This window comes from Scomber japonicus, chromosome 19 (genome assembly GCF_027409825.1).
Source record: "Scomber japonicus isolate fScoJap1 chromosome 19, fScoJap1.pri, whole genome shotgun sequence".
Lineage (NCBI taxonomy): Eukaryota > Metazoa > Chordata > Actinopteri > Scombriformes > Scombridae > Scomber > Scomber japonicus.
Genome location: NC_070596.1, coordinates 17746045 through 17765250, shown reverse-complemented (window position 1 = coordinate 17765250; position 19206 = coordinate 17746045). Strand labels below are relative to the sequence as shown.

Here is a 19206-nt window from a genome sequence, read left to right as displayed (position 1 = left end):
AAAACATTTCAGTACTCCTTCCACCACTGTTTCGCCGATACAATTCATGGAAATAATTACATTTTTTTCCAGGTTGGAATGCAGGTGATGGATGGAAAAACTGTTTCATCATGTGGATAGCCTGTGAGGATCAGAGGTAAAGCCACACCTAACAGAGAGCTCTGTTTAGCAATAGTGTACAACACCCTGTCTGGAAAAGCTTGACTACTGTTTGGAAAGATTAATTGTGTGTTACATAAACTAGCTCATTAGATGTGGTGCTGTCCCAATACTCTGTTTTCATTTCTAAAATTACACAATGAACAATCCTAAAACATACACATAACATACATAACATGTTTATAATGATAAACTATTAGGCTGTTTACAGTGTAATATATGTTATTTAACATGATTTTATAAGCCATGAAAAGATTTTCTGTGTTTTCGAAATGTTCATGTCGATGGCATGTAAATGAAAAAAGACATTTACTTAACGTGCTGAAGTGAAATTTCTGTTCACTCAGCTATAAATACAAAGAACAAAGTTCAGCCAACTGATGTGTGACATGTTTGCACTGAGCTTACAGTGTTAAAAGTTTCCTGTTATTTGTGTCAAGCACTCAGAAGAGGATAATTGGGGGAAGTTAAAAACAAAGGTGGAAAAAAATGAATTTACACAACTTTGTGTCTTCTACCTGTCACTTTGATTTCCAACGGATCTGAAATCAAAGACCATTTGTTAAAGCTACAGGTAAGTTTGAGAGAAAGGAGATTAAATCTCAAGAAACCCAAACCAGTAGGAGGGAATGACCTCCCACTCCTGCCAGCTCCATGTCTGTGGGTAACTGGATATGAGTGATTGACAGGGGAGAGCCATGGCCTGTGTGGGTCAAACGTCAGGTGGGTTTCCACTTTGAAATGAGAACAGCACAGAGCTGCCATTGTTATACCAACATAAAAAGATGTTTTGTAACGGGTGAAACTGGAAAACACAAGACATACAGGTGCTCAGACAGCGATGCGAACAACTGGGTTTCCTGTGCATTCAGGTTGTTGTGGAAGAAAGCCCTAAACACATGAATCACTGGTATTCTTCTTCTCAGAAAAAAAGAAGACATTGAAATTAACAAAAATATTAAAGAGCAGGGTTTTTTTTAAATAAAAGAAGGTGGTTTGCATTTCTTTTGTACAGTTTTCTGAATTTTGAAGTATACATTTCACAAAAAAACTATTTATTTTTTCATGTCTAATGGCTGCAATGAATTATTTTCTTAATAATTGTTTTCCAATAAGTTTGTTTCATAAAATGGTGAAAAATATGGGCCACTATTTCCCAAAGCGTGATGTCCTCAAATGTCTACTTCTCCACCGAACAACAATCCACAAGACACAGAGTCAGTTTACTATTAGTGAAGACTAAAGAAAACCAGAAAATATTCACATTTGAGATGCTGGAATCATAGAATTTGGACATTTTAAAAAAAAAGCCTTAAACTGATTAATCAATTATCGAAATAGTTATTAATTATTAATTAATTTAATGATTGGCAACTAATTGATCAACCAACTAATTGTTACAGAGCTGGTCTTATGTAAAATTGAAAACAGCATGATAATTAACAGGTCATTGATAAGAAAATGGTGGTGTTTGTGTTCATTGTTTTGCCGCTTCTATCTCTTTCTGGACTTCACACTCGAAGCAACTTCTTTAACTGTTCCTTCTCCCTTTAAAGGACAATGACTCTCAATTTACTCTTTGCCCCTTTAATGCAGTTAGACACATCTAGTAAAGTTAATAATGAACAGGCATCAGACAGGATAAAGGGAAGGCTTTGATTCTTCACTGTGTACATTATGAAAGTTGATTTGTCACAGACAAATGTAATATTACTGCTGGTTAAAATGAAGAAAATCACAAAATCAGAAACTGGAGATAAAAAAGTTTTCTCCTGATAATGACTGATTTATGTTACAGAAACAAGAGAAACTCATTAACGCTCTCTCAGAGTGTACATGTTTCCAGATTCTCCAACCAGGCTCTCACTCAAGTTTCCATTTCCAGTCAGGAAGTTTCTGTGTTACAGCTTTTGATCTCCAGAGGGTGCTAACTGACCTTCATGTAAGGGGTAAAGATGCTGAACACATGAATGCACATCTATTGGTTCCACATGAACTGTACCAGATTATTTCAAGTAATAACTGTACATAATAACTTTTTATTTTGTAAATAAATCATGACTTGGGCTGCAATGGTGTCACAGTAACAATGCAGCCCATGCCAGACTTGTGACTTTTTTCATAAAATATCTTTATTTCAAATTCCAAAATCTAGCCTACATAACTAATGATAAATTATCAAAGAATAAATTACATTATTTTGATTAAGTAATAATTGAAATAGTTACATTACTTATTACATTTTAAATAGAGTAACTAGTAATCTGTAACCTATTTCGAAAGTAACCTTCCCAGGCAGCCCTGCTGGCACATCATATGTATAATATAATACATCACTGTCAATCCCAACAAGCCATCAAACATTTCGCGCGAAAATGGCTAGAAGTGGTCACGAGAGTGTCATGACGTAATACCTGAAACGGGCTGTGTTGACGAATCCTCGTCTCCTATTGGACAACACGATCAGATGCGTCGTATTAGAAGCCGTAACGTGATGTTTGATTGGACGATGTGAGCAGCGGCTGGAGCCGGCCCGCCCCCCAGCGGTGTGTCACCGAGCTGCTGCCGGAGAGAGTCGGAGTCAGGGCAGACACTCACCCACTTAAAGCGAACTGGCATCGCAACGGGGCTGAGGGGCTGCCCCCGACGTGTTTTAAACCTGAATACCGTTTAGGTTTGGATCCTACGCCTCGCTCTGTCACCGCCCGCCTGTCCGTCCTCCTGATGTCGGATTTCAAGCTCGGGATCGTGCGGCTCGGCCGTGTGGCCGGGAAGGTGAGCTGGATCCCAGGGCTGCCATGTGCGGCCGGGGGAGGGCCCGCGGGGGATCACAAACGCCGCTGGAGAAAACGGGTTTTGCGGTGACTAATCAGTCCTAGTCAACCGCTTTAACGATTACCAAGCTGTCGTCGTTGCGGGAGTGGTTCAGTTTTACCGATTTTCGCCGCATTTGAGCGGATTAGAGACGCCGGCCGTGCGGAGCTTTCTGTGGCTCCGCCACCGCTCTCAGCCTCGCTGTGGAGCTAACGCTAACTAGCACGTAGCGGGATACGTTAGCTGTCGGTTCACGTTAAATAGTGCTAAGAGGTGCACACACGGGTCATAATTTTGTCATTACCCGTGTCGTATTGTGTAGTAACAAATAAGGCTGGTTTTATAGCGGTGGGTCATGTTGTATTTGTGCTCGGTGGTATAGTTAGCAGTGCCACGCTAGCTGTGTTATTGGGATTACTCGGTGAAGTGTCGGTAATGAGGAAGCCATCGCCATGCTCCATCAACTCACTCTTTTGTGCAACGTGACAAAGCCTCGATAGGACAGCTAACTGCTCAACAGCTGTCTCTTGCCTCTAACTTGCATTATGTTTTCTTTTTGTTGCTAAAGCTGCATTCACAGTCGCCACAGACAGGCAGTGGTGTTAAACTGGGGCTAAATGTTGGTCACTTGATGCCCCCCCTGGCTGCTCGTGTCACAGGACTCTCACACCGTGGAGAAGCAGTTTTGGTTGATCTGTGACAAACCGGCTGCCCACCTGCAGAGTGACAGTGCTCCTGAACTGTCACTCTGCTAATATACATGGTGTCACTCCTGGCAGTCCAGACAAAGTGTCACATTGCATGTTTCCACCCTTTTGGTATGTGGATAACACCACCCATGCTCTGTGTGTGTGTGTGTGTGTGGCACTATGCTCGAGTACCACCTTCTACCAGAGAGCTCAGGTATCTCTGTAAACCATGTACACTTGCCTTTGTGGCTCCTTTTTAAAAAAAACAAAAACAAAGTCCAAACACAGTGGATGTAGACACTCATGCTGAAACGTGTCTTTTAGAGATTGAAAACAAGGTATTTTCCTCTTGATATGTACACTGAACACGTGGAAAACAGATCCTCCTTGTGTTTATGTGTATTGCAGCTCACATGGCCCCCACTGGTCGTGACCAATGTGGCCCCTGTACACATTTGATAAGCAGTGTAGTTTGACGTTTGTACAACTCAGCTAGATTGTGTACAAATACTCACCAAATCCTTATTTGGACATGGTATTTTTTTCAGAGGAGGGGGGCAATGCAAAAAATTCCTTTCACTTCTAACTCCAAAGAGTAACTAAAGTCCATGTCCCGGATTGCCAAAATACAGAAGTGGTTTAGACAGTCATCGTCTTCTATATAAACCAGCAACCACTGCACTGACGAAATATTTAAATGTAGCATCTTTAAATTATTTGCTGAGCTTTTTATTTAATATGTATTTAATGGAATAACATACTCAAATAGATCTTTATGAAAGCCTGAAGGTGCTTATGAGGTGAGGTGTGAAGTCTAGCAATGAAAGAAAGAAGTACATTTAGCTGACATAATATTTGATGAGTTTGTAGGGGTGCTGCTGGATTTTTTTCTTTAGGTTCCTTTTATCTGTTCCTGAAATGGTGATTATTTTTTTTTTGTGTGAAAAGGTAGCTGCTTGCCTGTGAGTTGTGGCTGTTACTGTTTCAGGTGTTAACAACATGGATTTAAACTCTCCTCTCTCTCTGTTCTCTCCTCTCAGACAAAATACACACTGATCGATGAGCAGGACATACCGCTTGTGGAAAACTACGCCTTTGAGGTAAATATGAGGATCCGACTGCAGTTTCTGTTTATCACACCTATTGCTTGATATTAAACATGGAAATGATTTCAATGTACAGGCGCGCATGGAGGTCGACGCAGACGGCAATGGAGCGAAGATCTTTGCCTACGCTTTCGACATCGGCAAAGGTCGCTGGGCGGGAAGGCCATTGCATGAGCTGCTCTGGTAAGTCATTCGTTATATCAGGTGTAGGGTGAACATCTGCGTTTCAGTTGGAGCATCCAGGGTCAAGCCTCAGTGTTGGCAAGCATCCATAATGTGGAAGTGTCCTGGAAGGCGTCCTCTGATTAAGATCACACTAAAAAGTTACTAGTGGAACTTCTAGATATAGATTTTTGTTGTTTCAACTGCACGATCAAACACTGTCTTGCTAAACATTAAACTAACTAGAAAGAAGAAGAATCCTGTACATATGTTTTTTTTTGTAGGCATCAGTAAAGCTTTCACATCCATTAAGTATCGTAAGGAATTTGGTTATTTCAGGAGATCGATGCTACATATCTTGCAAGTTTTTAGTCTGCGGTTGCTTGTTATTGACTTAAATGGATGAATAAATTTATCCTTGGCCAAATTTTCTTTAATTATGTGGTAGTATTTGTGAAAATGATGGTGAGCTGTTAATGCATCTTTAAACTAGAGAAAGCCTAAAAGTCCTGCTCATAGCCTTTAGAGTAAAGTGTTGTGAAGTAAACAAGGAAGCAACTAAAACTGCTGCTCTTAAAGTACTGCGTTCCTGCTAGCACATCCACATCAGTGATTAACGTCCTTGTCTTAGTCAAGCTGTACTTTTTTTCTGGCTGACTGAAAGATCTGGAAACATGTTTTTCCTCAGGGAGAAGCACAGAGGAGGCATTGCCCCTAGTTTTCAAGTCATCCACATCAACTCTGTGACAGTGGACAACCGGCTAGACAACCTGCGGCTGGTGCCAGTGGGCTGGAGCCCCAAACCAGAGGAAATTTCCAGCAAACAGAGGTAAGATTCACCAGTGATGCATAATAATCATGCTGTGTTTTTGACTATTGACCACAAAAAAACTAGCATTGCATTAGCATCACATTGGGATAATTGTTTGTTTTTGTGGTTTGTTTGTTTTTAAAAAAAATTGGTTCAAAAAAGTTTTCTGGGGTTTGCTGACCCTTTAATGCTGTTGAGAATATGAAAGTTTAATTGAAGATCGATTTTGAATCAAAGTCAATACTTACCAATACTATTAATTTTCTTTTAAACCCAGCCGTACTAAACAAGACATCTGAGGTAGCATCTCAGGCTTTTGATCGACCGTTTTCACCGTTGTCTGACATTCTATAGACCATACAACTAACTGATAAATATAGAGAAAATAACAGATGAATCAATAATGGAAAAAAAAGTTGGTTGCAGCCCTAATTGCAGGACTATATAACATTTCTTACATCTTATCATAAGTATTTGTTGTTAATTAAGTCAGTCTTGACTTCTTGGAAGTACGTGCCTAATATCTCTTCTCTTACTCACCCAGAGAGCAGTCTCTCTACTGGCTGGCCATCCAGCAGGTACCGGCCGACCCGGTAGAGGAGCAGTATCTGGAGCTGAGCCGCACACGCTACTACAACGCTAACGGGGAGCTGGTGGAGGAGGAGGAGTGCTCCTGCACATACTACGAGTGTCATTACCCTCCCTGTTCACTCATTGAGAGGAGGGTACGTACTGTAGCTACTTCTGTAAAGGGAAAATATCTTGAAACTTGTACACTGTTTTAATTAATTCAGCTACTTTCCAAATGGTGATTTATTCATTTATTTTACTTTTTAAAGTTGCAGATAAAATCCACGCACAACTCATAAGTGACATCTTACTATATGTTGGATAATAAATGCATCTGATAATCTTAATCCTCGTCTTTCCGCAGCTCCGGGAGTTCAACATCTGCGGTCGCTGCCAGGTGGCACGCTACTGCGGCTCCCAGTGCCAGCAGCGGGACTGGCCCGCCCACAAGAAGCAGTGTCGAGAGCGCAAGCGGGTGCTGGCCCTGGAGTCGGAGCCCGAACGATGATCTGCCCTCATCCTCGACTGGGAGAGGAGGAGGGAGAAAGGGGGGACAGGGTTTGACTTGTGGGAGGGGAACGGGGAATGAAGTGCAAAATGGGGGCAAAAGAGACTAAAGACAGAGGACAATGTTGGTTGCTTGGTTGTTTGATGGACTCGGGGGAGGGGGGGGCTGAGAAGATGGAGGAGGGGAAGGAGAATAAAACAAAAAGACATCTGCCACTTCCCAGAACTGGTAATTCTCCATAGCTTGCTTTCATGTGGATGACGGGGAAAGGTATTATTTGTTTTGTTTTTTGTTTTTTTTGGGGGGTTTTTTCTTTATTTTTCTCGAGGACAGAGGCCCTCGAGCTCTACCTGCTGCTATGGTTTTTTATGTGAGGGGGGGGGGAAAGCTGTCTCGTTGATGAACTGGACAAGCTTCTTTAGGACCACAGTCGAACACGGACAGTTGTCGTCATCCACTTTAGTTCCTCCACCCAGCCGCCGGGTGTGGTGACGTCTGTGCAAACGGGGGACCCAGGGGCTACAGTACCCTTCGTTCAGCTGGTACAATGGGACATGGACCTTTTCACTGTATCGCTCCCTTTTCTGACCTCTCTGGTGCACACGGCTGCCGCCATCACAGTCATCGACACCTTAGCCCACCTCCCTGTTTGTCGTACTCTCCCCTCCGCAGACAACCACGACACACATCAGATAGATTTCACTGATTGAATCACACTACCAGTATTGTGTGTGTGTGTGTGTGTTTGTGTGGGAGCGTGTATGTGCGTATGCTTGTGTGTATGTATGTCCTGCCAATATGTGCTGAAGGACTTTTGAAATGGTCAACACGGGCAATGGGCAGGGTTTAATGTATGTCTTTTCTCTTAAAGGGGCCATATTACACAGTTTTAAATGTCATATTTAATCATAAATTGAATTGATGGGTTAAAATATTTTCACTGTTCTATAATAAAGTAGCTGCCAAATAAAGGCTCTAATTATTTTCTAGATGTTTTCTTGACCCATTCTTTTAATTGATTTGATCAGACAAAATTTTAATTGGCCAAAGTAACTGGAAGTAAAAAAAATAGGGAAAGAATTTATTTTTTTTAAATTGGATCCCCTTTTTTTAAATTGGCAAAAATCTCCAGTTACTGTTTAAAAAGGAAAAAAGAAGCTGGTCCTGGTGTTAGTTGGTGACTTTGGATCTTTATCACAATCACACAAAGTGCAATGCTTTTTACGTTGATGGCCGAATAAGAAACTGTTATGGTCTCAAACTAATCTGATGATCACAAGGAAACAATGTTAGAAATGATGTCCACCAAAGTCTGGCGCTCCCCTGTTAACTGGTTTAAATCCCTCCAGTCAGACTCAGTTTGCTGGTTTTTAAAAAGTCTTCTCAACGGTATTTTTGCATTTGCAGGGTTACGCTATGTGTTTGTGTGTGTGTGGTTGAGGGGGGAGGGGGGTCTTGGGGGGCAGGGATGTTCGGTTTCTTGTGTGAGAGTTTGCTCTAAGGGTAATTTTTTGAAGAAATTCTATCAATGGAGCTATATTTATTTAAAACATTTGATTGTGAAACATGTTTTAGTCCTGGTGATATTTGAAGGCAAACTCGAAGAAAAGTGGACAATATGGGACCTTTTCATGTCACTTCTTTTTTTTTTTTCCTTTGTTTTTGGGTGTGGGCATGGAGGCGGGGGGGGGGGGGGGGGGGGTCTGAACATTTCGTCCCAGCTACTTGATTTTTCCTGATCCTGAGTGAATGAGTCGTCCTCGATGTCGCCCTTCCAGATTTTTCCATTAAAAAAAACAAACACTGCACCACCTTTTTGTCACTAAAATCTTCCATGAGAGAGAGAGAGCGAGACGTCTTGGAGTGTAAAACTTGAACCCCCGCCCCCCTTTTACACACCTTTGGTAACTTCGAGTTTGGAGAGTGGTTTTATGAACTGAACCATTTCCTGCTTTTGTTTTTCTAAGACACGGCAGTCCGAGTCAATTTGTTCTGTGTCAACTTTATCCTCAATCGCCTGCCTTCCTTGTATTACCTACAATGCACACCTGCTTAATGTGTCCTCTTGTGTCTTAGGTGAGGAGTCCAGACACTTAATAAGCATGTAATACACAGATGTACATGCGACTTGTTGATTGTTTATTTTGTATGTGTGTGTGAACAGGTTTTCAACACTGCACTAAAATTTAGCTTCCATGTTAGCGTATTCGTCATAGATGATTGGGGATGAGGGGGAAATGGGGGGGGGGGGGGTGGGGTTAATTTGGACAGAGTGTACAGATTGTGTCTGAGATACTTTTTGTTTTGTAAGAATATAAACATTAATCACCTAGAAATAAAGAGCTACAATATGTGAATGGAAGTACAGTTGGGGATAACTGACGGTTGCTTTTCCAATGTAAAATGATAATAAATGAAATTAAATGAACGTCATTTGTTGGAGTAGTTAAAGTTTGAATACTGATAAATGTAGCAACAGATTATTGTCGTAGGAAGGAAGGAAGCGAGGGAGGAAGGTCAAAACTGTAATGTCCCTTTTTTGATTCCAGCCAGAGATCTCTATTGCATATCGTATCCATCTCTCTGTTTGCTGTCTGCCAAATGCAGGCAAAAAAATGCCGAAAAGATAAATAAAAGGGAAGGAAGAAAACAATGAAGGAGGAAGGGACATAGGATAAGCAAGATAACAAAGATTTCATATGCTTGTTTGAAATAAAGGGTAAACGTTGCCTCACTCATTTTCTGTGACACTGGGAGAAACAGCAGGGTCACTGATTGGCTTCCTCATCAATATGTGACAAATTACCCAACGAGAAATGGGTTACCTAATGATGAATCAACCTGGATGACAATGAAACAAATTACTACAGTTATGTATTAATATTTCACATCTATCAGTAGGTTAAAAGTCTTTATCCCCGTGCTTCCCCTTGATCGATCACCTCTGATTAGAAACATATAGACATCAAAGTCTTTGCATACTGTATGAATCTGTAACAAAACACATGAAGATTGTAAAGGACTTCACTCTGTTAATGGGTTTTAATGGAAAAATGGGCAAGGTGGTGTATTACCTGAAAATGGGCTAAATGAATAGGAGGAGGTATTAAACATTTAAAAAACTTAAAAAATCGATCAGATATTACCGGAAAGAAGGGTAGAATGGGTGAGGAGGGTTATTATCCAAAAACTGGGCAAAATGGATAATGGGGGTGTATAAACTGAAAAAGAGGTCAAATGGGTAAGATTGAGATACCCAAAAACACTGCAAGGTAGTAATGGGTAATGGGTTAAATGGGCAAGGGTGTGATATTATCCAAAAACTGTGTAAGGGAGCTAAAGGGGCTTTGGGTATATGAAAAATGGGTAAATGTTGAAGTGAGGGATATTACCTGAGAAATAGGTAAAATGGGTGGAGTGTGGTTAACCCAAAAAATGGATAAAATGAGCAAAGGAGACACTGACACTGGACCAGCCTTTTGCCTATTTAACATTCCTCAGAGAGTTGAGTGGAGGTCACAGGCCAGCTGCAGTGAGCTGCTGCCTCCTAGGGCTTCCTCCATCCACCCACCACACCCAGACCCTGCCACCCCCAGGTGCTCCCCCAGGAGCAATACAGACCTCATTAGGTCCCCCGAGGGGTAATGGTCCCTGGGGTTGAACACGAAATGTCTTTTTAGCAACAGATGTAGCTCGTTAGTAAGACTGATTTCAAAACTTAATTAGAATCCACTGCTTTTCATATTATTTGGAATAAAACTCACTTTAAGAAAACACATTGAGCAAAACTTTTTTTAATTAGAAAGAATCTCTAAAAGACCACAGGCTTAACAAGGGAAAAAAAGACTACATGTAAAATAGCCTATTTTGTTTGTTGTTGTGATCAGATGCCATGGTATGGTACCAAATCATTAACATGATAGAAGTATGAAAGGAAGAGCATATAGCTCAATTCAAACGCTAACCAGCACAGCTGAAGTTAACTCACCTTAACTAGGCAGATGTGACAACTCTCTGCTGTAGAGAGTTGCTGCAAACTTTTAAATCTTGTAGCGCCACCTACAGGTGAAATCATGTAAAATGCTGCAGACTTTTCCAGCATCACCATCTGGAGGCTAAGATTTTGCTGTAGTTGCCATTGACTGTCACATTTAATAGATATGACAGCTAATAAGTAGTATGGTGTTGTTCTATTAATAGCCACAAGGTGGTGCTACTGGTGTCATGCTTTAATATACATGGAGAGCATGTGTACCAAGTTTCACTTGATTAAAGACAATAGAAACATAAAAATATCATGTTATATTATTACTGTATGAGGATTTTCTACTTTTTCTTTATTTAATATAATTGCGAATTAAATATATTTAGGTTGCTCAGATAAAACAAACAAGTTGAAGATATGTCACCCTGGGCTCTGACACATTTTAATGACCATTTTGTTACTAAAAGATAGATCAATGACAAGAATAAGGCTATGTATAGCCACCATTAATATTTGTAGATCATTTATTTTTCTTGTTGCCCTGTGTTAATAATATAAAAAGCAAAATAAACAACAAAAAATAAGCTTGTGCAACAGAAACATATGATTATATCATTAAGTAAACACTTTGAAAACATACTTAGCCTTCCTTTCACTGGTTTTCTGCTGTGAATCACTTTTATCATCCTGTCTTCTCTCTCTTGTATAACAAGCAACAGATGTCCAGCAGCTCTGTTGTGGCCGTCTGGTAACTTAAGCCTTGTGTTGTTACTTGTGTCTCAGCGGTAGTTGGATTTTCTCCATCTGCCTCCTCTTCTTCTTCTTCTTCGTGCACATCTCCAGTCACCAGCAGATCACTTCTCCTCTTTGAGGTCACTGTGATGTCAAAGTTTAACACAGGGGTCACAGGGGTCAGTGGGGTCTGCTGTCCAGGCAAGTCCCACATGGTATGCACCGTACTCTAAGAGTTTACTGTGACAACTTTATTTCAACACAACCTCCATGTTTTAATCTGTTTATTGAGCCCCAGACTTAAAGCTGCTATGCTTTACTTACATCAGTGGTGAGAAGTACCTAAACACATTTGCTGTCAATGTATGTACAGAGGTGCTGCACAATAAAACATGATTTTGGACTGTAAATTAAATTATAATTACATTTTATGACTGTGCTGTCATGAAACACTTAAATGGTGATGTTAATATTGACATTGACATCAAAATAATAAAAATCTGCGTTTTATGGTTTGAAAATGGTTCAAACTGTCATCTGCTGCTTAAGTACAATTTTGAGGTAATGTTACTTCTACTACACACTACATTTCAGAGGGAAATATTGTTCTTTCTACTTATTTGACAGCTTTAGTTACTTTTCAGATGAATATTTGGCACAGTGGATAATATAACACGCTTTTAAAATACAACATATTTTTAAAGATAAAACCACTGACTTTCAACCTTTTTCTCTTTTAATGTCAGCAGTGTGTAGTTGGGGTCACATTGCAGATGTCTGTGAGTTGATAACAGCTCCATCAAATAGTGATGTTTCCTTTAAAGTGTTCATTTGGGCAGCTTATTATTGTTTTAAGACAGACTTGAAAAAAATGTGAACATAACCTCTAACATTTGACGTTTGATCAACTGCAGTTTCACCTCCTGTCCATTGAGCGGCGCCATTGTTTGATACAAACTGCCGTTCTCGCTCCTCTCTGTATGTTTTTTTGGCTTGCAGATGACGGAAGTTTTATAACAGCAGAGTTATGTGTACTGTTCAGTGTCAGCATGAGCTAGTGTTTTTATTTATATAAGACTTTAACCTCCAGTTTCTCAACAGAAGACAACATGGTGAACATCGGTCTGACCAAAGTGGACGACGCGTTGGCGGCCAAACACCCGGTGAGCTTCATGTTTGATGTTTTTCCTCTGAGCCCTGCAGGATATCTGGAGGACACTGACTGTCAATGAACCAGATGCTGCACATGTTGTCCTTTGTGTATTGTACTGGGAAACAGCAAAGGAATGACGTTTTTTATGTATTGTCTCGTCCTGTTCAGGGTTTGGGGAGGTATGCTGCCTGTCAGTCTAAAGCCTTCATGAAGGGGACTGGGAGCTTCATACTGGGTGAGTGAGGTGCATGGATGTGTCATAATAGCTTTTATATTACATCCATGGTGAGGTGTCATTTCCCTCAGTGTCCACCACATATATCGATATATCTGCTGATAACTTTATATATACAGAACAAACACCATTTTTTTTTTGCAATGATCCCTCAAATGTCCTTATCATGGTGGCATGATATTTTACAGCTTAATAATATAGCTGATTTTTCACACCATTTTCACACTGTTTCTTGACTGAGTCTAAATAGCTCATGAACTAACAAATCTTAAGTAAATGTTTACTAGGATAAATGTCTGAACATCTGAAGACAAACAGAAATATAACAGAAAGAAATTCACAGAAACTACGAAGTCCCCCCCCCCCCCAATGTGCCACAAGATGGAGCTGTGTGTTATGATGTTATTCACTGCATTTTATTTTTATTTTTATTTTATTTCCTCGATTTAATGGATTAGTTTTGGACTTTGTCCTCTTTGAAAACGATTTAATTACTCAATTATCAAAATAGTTTTGTGATTAACAACATTATTAAAGTGATTAACTTCATAGGCTGTGCAGGAAACTGAAAATGAAGGTTGACTCTATGTTGCAATAAAATCTAATGTGATGGACTTCAGACAGCGATGTGTGATATTACACACTAGATCAGATAGCGATACTTTGTATACTGTTACAGTTAACCGTCACCTCAGTGAAACTATTATTGGTGGACATTTAAAGACTTTTGTTATAACCCTATTTTCCAATGCAGGAATGGTTGTCGTTGTTTTTTTTATTTATAGAGCACATTTAAAAACAACAGATGTTGACCAAAGTGCTTTACAGAGAGATTAGGAGCTTGTACGTATTGCATGCAGATGCAAGGCTGATGAAAATCAATGCTAATAAAATGATAAAAAGGTAATGTCCACAGATTGACTTCAATTGGCGATGTTTCAACCCCCACCCCCCCCACCAAAAAACTGACAGCGATCCAACTAGGATCAAAACAGAGTTTATATAAATAAATGTGTGGTTTCTGCCCCCTCAAAACCCCCTTCTATTGATTTAATATCTTTTGATTTGCCAGAAATGATCAGACGCAGGGTTGCACCTCCCTCCATATTAAAATAGATGCGCTATCCGTGCACAGTTTCCCTTTTTAAATACAATTTCAAACCGCTTGATTGAGAAAAACAACTGCAGTTACAAGTGTAAAAGGATTTGTGGTGTTGTGGCAGCTGAAATAAGTGTTGAATGAGTTGCTTGTTCATCATGGCTGCCACTGAGATGTCTCTTGTGCTGCTTCTACAGGTACTGCAGGATTATTTGCTATTCAGAAGGTTCTGCAGAAAAAACTTCCTTATCCTCTTCAGTGGAACCTGCTCATTTCCTTAGGTGAGAAATGACTAACACACAAGATGTCCCAATTATTTGCTCTCCAGCTGCACATAATGGCGCTCTTACTGCTTTCTTTCATCTCTGACCTCCTTGTCTGTCTCTCAGTGACGTCGTCAGTGGCCAGTTATGCAGTGACACGCTGGGAAACTCAGAAATGCTCAGACCTCTGGTTGCTACTAGAAACTGGCAAAGTTCCGGACAGATCGCCGCCACAGGGTGAGTACAGTGTGTGATTCTGCTTCTCGCAATTCCTCATGCCTCATACACTGGAACATTTTGAAATGTGGAAGAAATGGTGTTCATGATTAAATGTAAGGTTCATACATTTTAATGCAGGACATAGTATTCTCAACAGACTTTTTTGAGACTTAATGCTTCACATTTATCTCTCCTTGTGTTTGTCTTTCAGTGCCTAAGCCAGAGGAATCAACAGGAACTGCGAAGACAAAATATGGCGACGTGATGGAATAAACACGATTTTATAAACAAACTTGTTTATCTTCTGTAAATAACGACACATTTTCAGAAGATGTACTTTGCTGGAGAAAAGCTGGGTATGACATAAGACATTCTGTATTTAATTGCATCTAATTTCTGCAACAAACCACATGAAGGAAGTGTTTTTTTTCCTAATTTGGGAGTTTGTACAGCTTTTGAATTTCATAACAGCATTAACGTGTGGATAAAGTTTTCTGAATCAGAGGTCAGGAATTAGTTTGGGTTTTTAGGGAGGAATCAGATGTTAAGCTTGTGATCCGGTATTATTATTTGGATGTGTTTGTTTGACATGCAACAGAATTAAATCTGCAGTACCACTTCAAGTCAGTAGTTGTCACTGTACTGTGTACCATAGACACAGGAGGGTCAAACAACCAATTATGAACTAAAAGACCAGTTTGTTTTTTTGTCTTTTTGGTCAAATCTTTGTGGGATGATTCATCCTGATAAATAAATATTCAGGACAGCAGTGTAATCAACTGGAAATCATTTTACCCCTGCATGTTTATCCCATCTCATTTCACTGATGATGTAATGAACCCAGCATTTATAAAATGAATAAAACATCAATCTTGTTGGGATTTATACGCAGTTTTTGCATTTTTGCATGAGATAAATTCCACATATATGCTAATTTATAAGTTATGGTAACATGAGCAATGAGCTTTTTTAACCGCAGATATTTGGACATGTCAAAGCAGGAACAGCAGCGGGTGTTGGCCTGTTGTATTCAAGTGACCCAGTAAGCCATGACAGTGTGGCAGTGAGCCAGTATACTTAATAGCAGGACCCTGAAAGTGACGCAGCTAAATGGAATTCAGCCTTCATTCATTTCATTATTTACACCTGTGCTTTTCCTACTGTGACATGTCAAAACGTCTTCTGTGAAGAAGGACTTTAAATTGGGAAGATTACAAAATATGAAACCCATTGGAAATTCACTATTTGTCTGCAATGCTTCATGGAGGAATTACAACAGAGGGTGAAGATAATAAATAAGTATTGAAGGAGGGACAGTGACATTTAGTGTTCTCCACTGAGGGATTTAAGATATACCTCCATCCCACAAATGGTCTTCTGGTGAGTTTACTGATAAGTTTGTATTTCCCTCTTTAATTTGAATGTTTTTTGTTATTCAACAGTAAACAATACAATTTAAAAAAAACACCACACATCATAGAGCATATACTGTATTCTCTATAGTGCATACAGCACAGAGACAAAAGGCATTGATCCATCTTCACTTCATCCACAGACACAAAGACACCCACATGTTCTTGTTTTTCACAAAGCAGAGGGGGGAGGAATGTAAACAAAAAAAGGAACCCAATCAGAGTACCAGTGTCAAAAATGATTTTAGAGTGAAGATATTTCAAAATAATCATCATATTCTCAGGACTACAGACAGTAATTCACAGTTCCTGGGTCAGAATAAGGATTGTCACTAATTTAAAACAGACTTAGGCTACAATATACAACCTGCCCTGTACAAATATTTCACACATATCCAGTCATGCCTGTTGAGCCTTGCACGCTTTTTGCCTCCCCCGCCTAAATTGATTTTGATTGAAATATAAACACACAAAATAGAAGGAAAAAAAATCCTCTATCCAGCAATGTGGAACAGAGAGGTATACTGAACATCCTGCCAGGGCTTGGCAACAGCCCAAAGGTATTACTATTTTGAACTTCTGCCATCCCCATAAAGCTGCCAGTTCTTGAGACCTTACACACAAAATGATGGAGCATTCATCCCCTTCACACTGTCAAACGATATCAACTACATGTAATGTCAAATTATTAATTATTGAGACCAGTTTCATTTAAAATCTCTTCCAAATCTTTAAGAGCTGCAGCCAGTTGCTCTTTATTCTCATATTTACAATTTCTACCAGTGAGTCATCTTGTGTTGTCCAGACAAGAAAAAAAATATTATAATTTAATTGTGCTTTTTAAAAATCCAACTGTGACTCCAATTTGTTTGCTGAACTAGTATGTGTTAGTAACATTATATCTACTGGAGTGCAGGTCATTGAAACAATGGTGTCTTTCAAGCACACCTCAAGTGAATTAAGCGACCAAAGTCCAGGATTCCTTTGATTCATGGAGAACGAGCCAAAGAAATGCACTAATTCTGAGCTCACAGCGGTGGAGTGGGAAATGGGTTTGCAGTCTGAATGGGAGATCCTCATAGTAAAAGCAATCTGAATGAGGGAAGATTTTGGCTTTCGTTTTAATGTTCTTTTTTTCTCTCCTCTCCTCCATCTCTGTGCAGCCTGAATCCACCCCACTCTTTGCTTGCTCTCGCTCTCGTCCTCCCACTGTAATTCAAATCTGATTTAACACCTCCAAGATTTTGAAGTCTCTTTCTGTGTTCTTCCCCATCCAAAAAAATAAAAAATAAAATAAAAAAGGCTTCATGAATTGTATAAGCTCTCAAATCCTTTGTCATATGCACACTGACACAGCTTAAGAAAAAGACTAACAGAGAACAAACAGGAGATAATGAGCGTGTATGTGTGTGTGCATGTGTGTATGTGTGTATGCTACATAAGACTGACTGGCCAATGGAGCTGAGAGCATGTACATGTCCAATGACACCAAAACAAACAGCGGTTTGGACTGGCTTTTAGCACGCTCGGCAACCCCTGGCATGGTTTATAATACCTACAGTGTGTGTGAGAGAGTGTGCATGTGCGTGACAGCTGAAGACAGAGATGAGGAGAGCAAGGAGTGAGTGCTCATTTGTCTGACTGACCTCTGTGAGTGGAGCGATTGCACTGAGCTGAGCTCCTACTATACAGTGTGTGTGCGTGTCTCTCTTCCTCCTCTTTCCTTCACTTCATGTCTTTTTCTTTGGTTATATAACAATCAAGGCTGAAATAGCAGTCCAGAAAAAGCCCTACAGCAAGAACAATTTACATTTTTGCAGCTCCAAGAGGAAAACCAGAACAACCACTGGGCTTAATCGCTATTCTGAAACACTGTTATTGAGTATTTGATCTCTCTCTTGCCTGCAGTCATTATCAATTTCCACAAATTAATGTGTTAACGAGAAGAAGTGGTGTATGATTGATTGTCAGAGGGAGTAGTGAGCCCACGTGTTTGTTATTGATTGTCATCCTTGTGATTCAATAACTGGTCTGACACGGAAAATAATTGAATAGCACATGTACAGTGAGGCTTAAATTACAGGGAGTGCTTTGTGACAATGTGACAGTATATTCAACATGAATCACTTGTCAAGTTTTTGCAGATAGGAATGGGATGAGCGTTCATGTCTGGGCAGGTCAGAGATAAACACGGGTCTGTGCAGGGACTGAGAGTTTCTCCTTGTGACTCATCGCTTCAGAGAAGACAAACAGAAAAAGTGTCATAAATGGTTTGAATGTGTTTTGACTGTGTGAAAGTTGGGATTCAAGTTGTGTGCAGGGACGCAACACAGATTGAACACAGCTTTTCAGACTGACTGAAAATAAATCTTGATATAATATCACAGCTGATACACGATGAAAGGATCTTAAGAGAGAAGAAAAAATATAATATATAGTAGTTTATTTCATGTTCTAATGAAATGAAGTTTTAGATATTAGGCTGAAAAGCAGGGACATACTGTGCCTGCAATGGAAAGCTGGACAAAAGCAGATACAGAAAACAGTAGGAAGACACAATAACATAAACATCTACAGTCTAATAACTAACACACATAAAAACATGCAAATAAACAAGCTTTACACCAAAACTAGAAAACAATGTAAAGTTAGTTTTACTTAAATTCAATTGTTAGTTTATTAGAATAAAAACAACTCTTTAGCATTTTGAAATCTTTTCCCACTGTATCCAAAAGTTTTAATTTTTTTTATGACAACAACAACAAAAAAGTATCCTCTGACAATAATACAATTTTAGAATCTGAATGATCTTTATTGACTAAGCATGTGTAAGGAATTCGAGTCCAGTTCAGTGGCTCGACGTGAACGTAAAACACAAAATAATATATACTAATCTTCAGAAAGGTACACGAGGAATTATATTTACATGTAAGGTTATATATATAGTTTCCGTGAACTGTAAACAGGATACAAATAGTGCATTGAAGTGAAGAGAACAGGGACGGCTGAGATAAAAGGATAAAAACAAAAATGTTATTTAATTTATATTATTATAATCATTATTTAAGTGAGGAGTTACCAGTGTACTTTTGATACATGTAAACTAGCCTATCTCAATGGGATCCAGTTAGTCAAGAATGATCACTTGTTTACTTCATTCATATTACAACTTAATTATGGTTTAAAAAGGGGCTTCAATGTTATAAAAAGAGGGGGTTTTGCTCCTCATGTTGGCTGAGTGGGGGCTGTAAGGTGATACTTCATCCAGCTCTTTCTGATTAAGAGGAGG

At 39.6% G+C, this 19206-nt stretch overlaps 2 protein-coding genes across 2 annotated transcripts; both read left to right on the top strand.

The window, feature by feature from the left end:
• The first annotated feature begins 2756 nt into the window (after positions 1-2756).
• On the top strand, positions 2757-7892 carry zmynd19 (zinc finger, MYND-type containing 19). The gene is made up of 6 exons (XM_053340191.1): positions 2757-2934; positions 4703-4762; positions 4845-4951; positions 5619-5759; positions 6286-6466; positions 6676-7892. The coding sequence occupies exons 1-6, from the start codon at positions 2884-2886 to the stop codon at positions 6817-6819; spliced, it is 684 nt and encodes a 227-aa protein (XP_053196166.1). The 5' UTR covers positions 2757-2883; the 3' UTR covers positions 6820-7892.
• Positions 7893-12571: 4679 nt separating this feature from the next.
• On the top strand, positions 12572-15369 carry tmem141 (transmembrane protein 141). Its single transcript, XM_053340232.1, has 5 exons — positions 12572-12699; positions 12858-12924; positions 14221-14304; positions 14413-14523; positions 14717-15369. Exons 1-5 carry the CDS (start codon positions 12646-12648, stop codon positions 14776-14778), a joined length of 378 nt encoding a protein of 125 aa, XP_053196207.1. The 5' UTR covers positions 12572-12645; the 3' UTR covers positions 14779-15369.
• The last annotated feature ends 3837 nt before the right edge of the window (positions 15370-19206 follow it).

What these genes read in the sequence shown, in the direction of transcription:
- zmynd19 (XM_053340191.1), top strand. Translation starts at nt 2,884, where the DNA reads ATGTCGGATTTCAAGCTCGGGATCGTGCGGCTCGGCCGTGTGGCCGGG. An exon ending in CCATTGCATGAGCTGCTCTG is followed by an intron (nt 4,952 to 5,618) that starts GTAAGTCATTCG and finishes GTTTTTCCTCAG; the next exon opens with GGAGAAGCACAGAGGAGGCA. An exon ending in GAAATTTCCAGCAAACAGAG is followed by an intron (nt 5,760 to 6,285) that starts GTAAGATTCACC and finishes TTACTCACCCAG; the next exon opens with AGAGCAGTCTCTCTACTGGC.
- tmem141 (XM_053340232.1), top strand. Translation starts at nt 12,646, where the DNA reads ATGGTGAACATCGGTCTGACCAAAGTGGACGACGCGTTGGCGGCCAAA. An exon ending in CGTTGGCGGCCAAACACCCG is followed by an intron (nt 12,700 to 12,857) that starts GTGAGCTTCATG and finishes CGTCCTGTTCAG; the next exon opens with GGTTTGGGGAGGTATGCTGC. An exon ending in GAACCTGCTCATTTCCTTAG is followed by an intron (nt 14,305 to 14,412) that starts GTGAGAAATGAC and finishes TCTGTCTCTCAG; the next exon opens with TGACGTCGTCAGTGGCCAGT.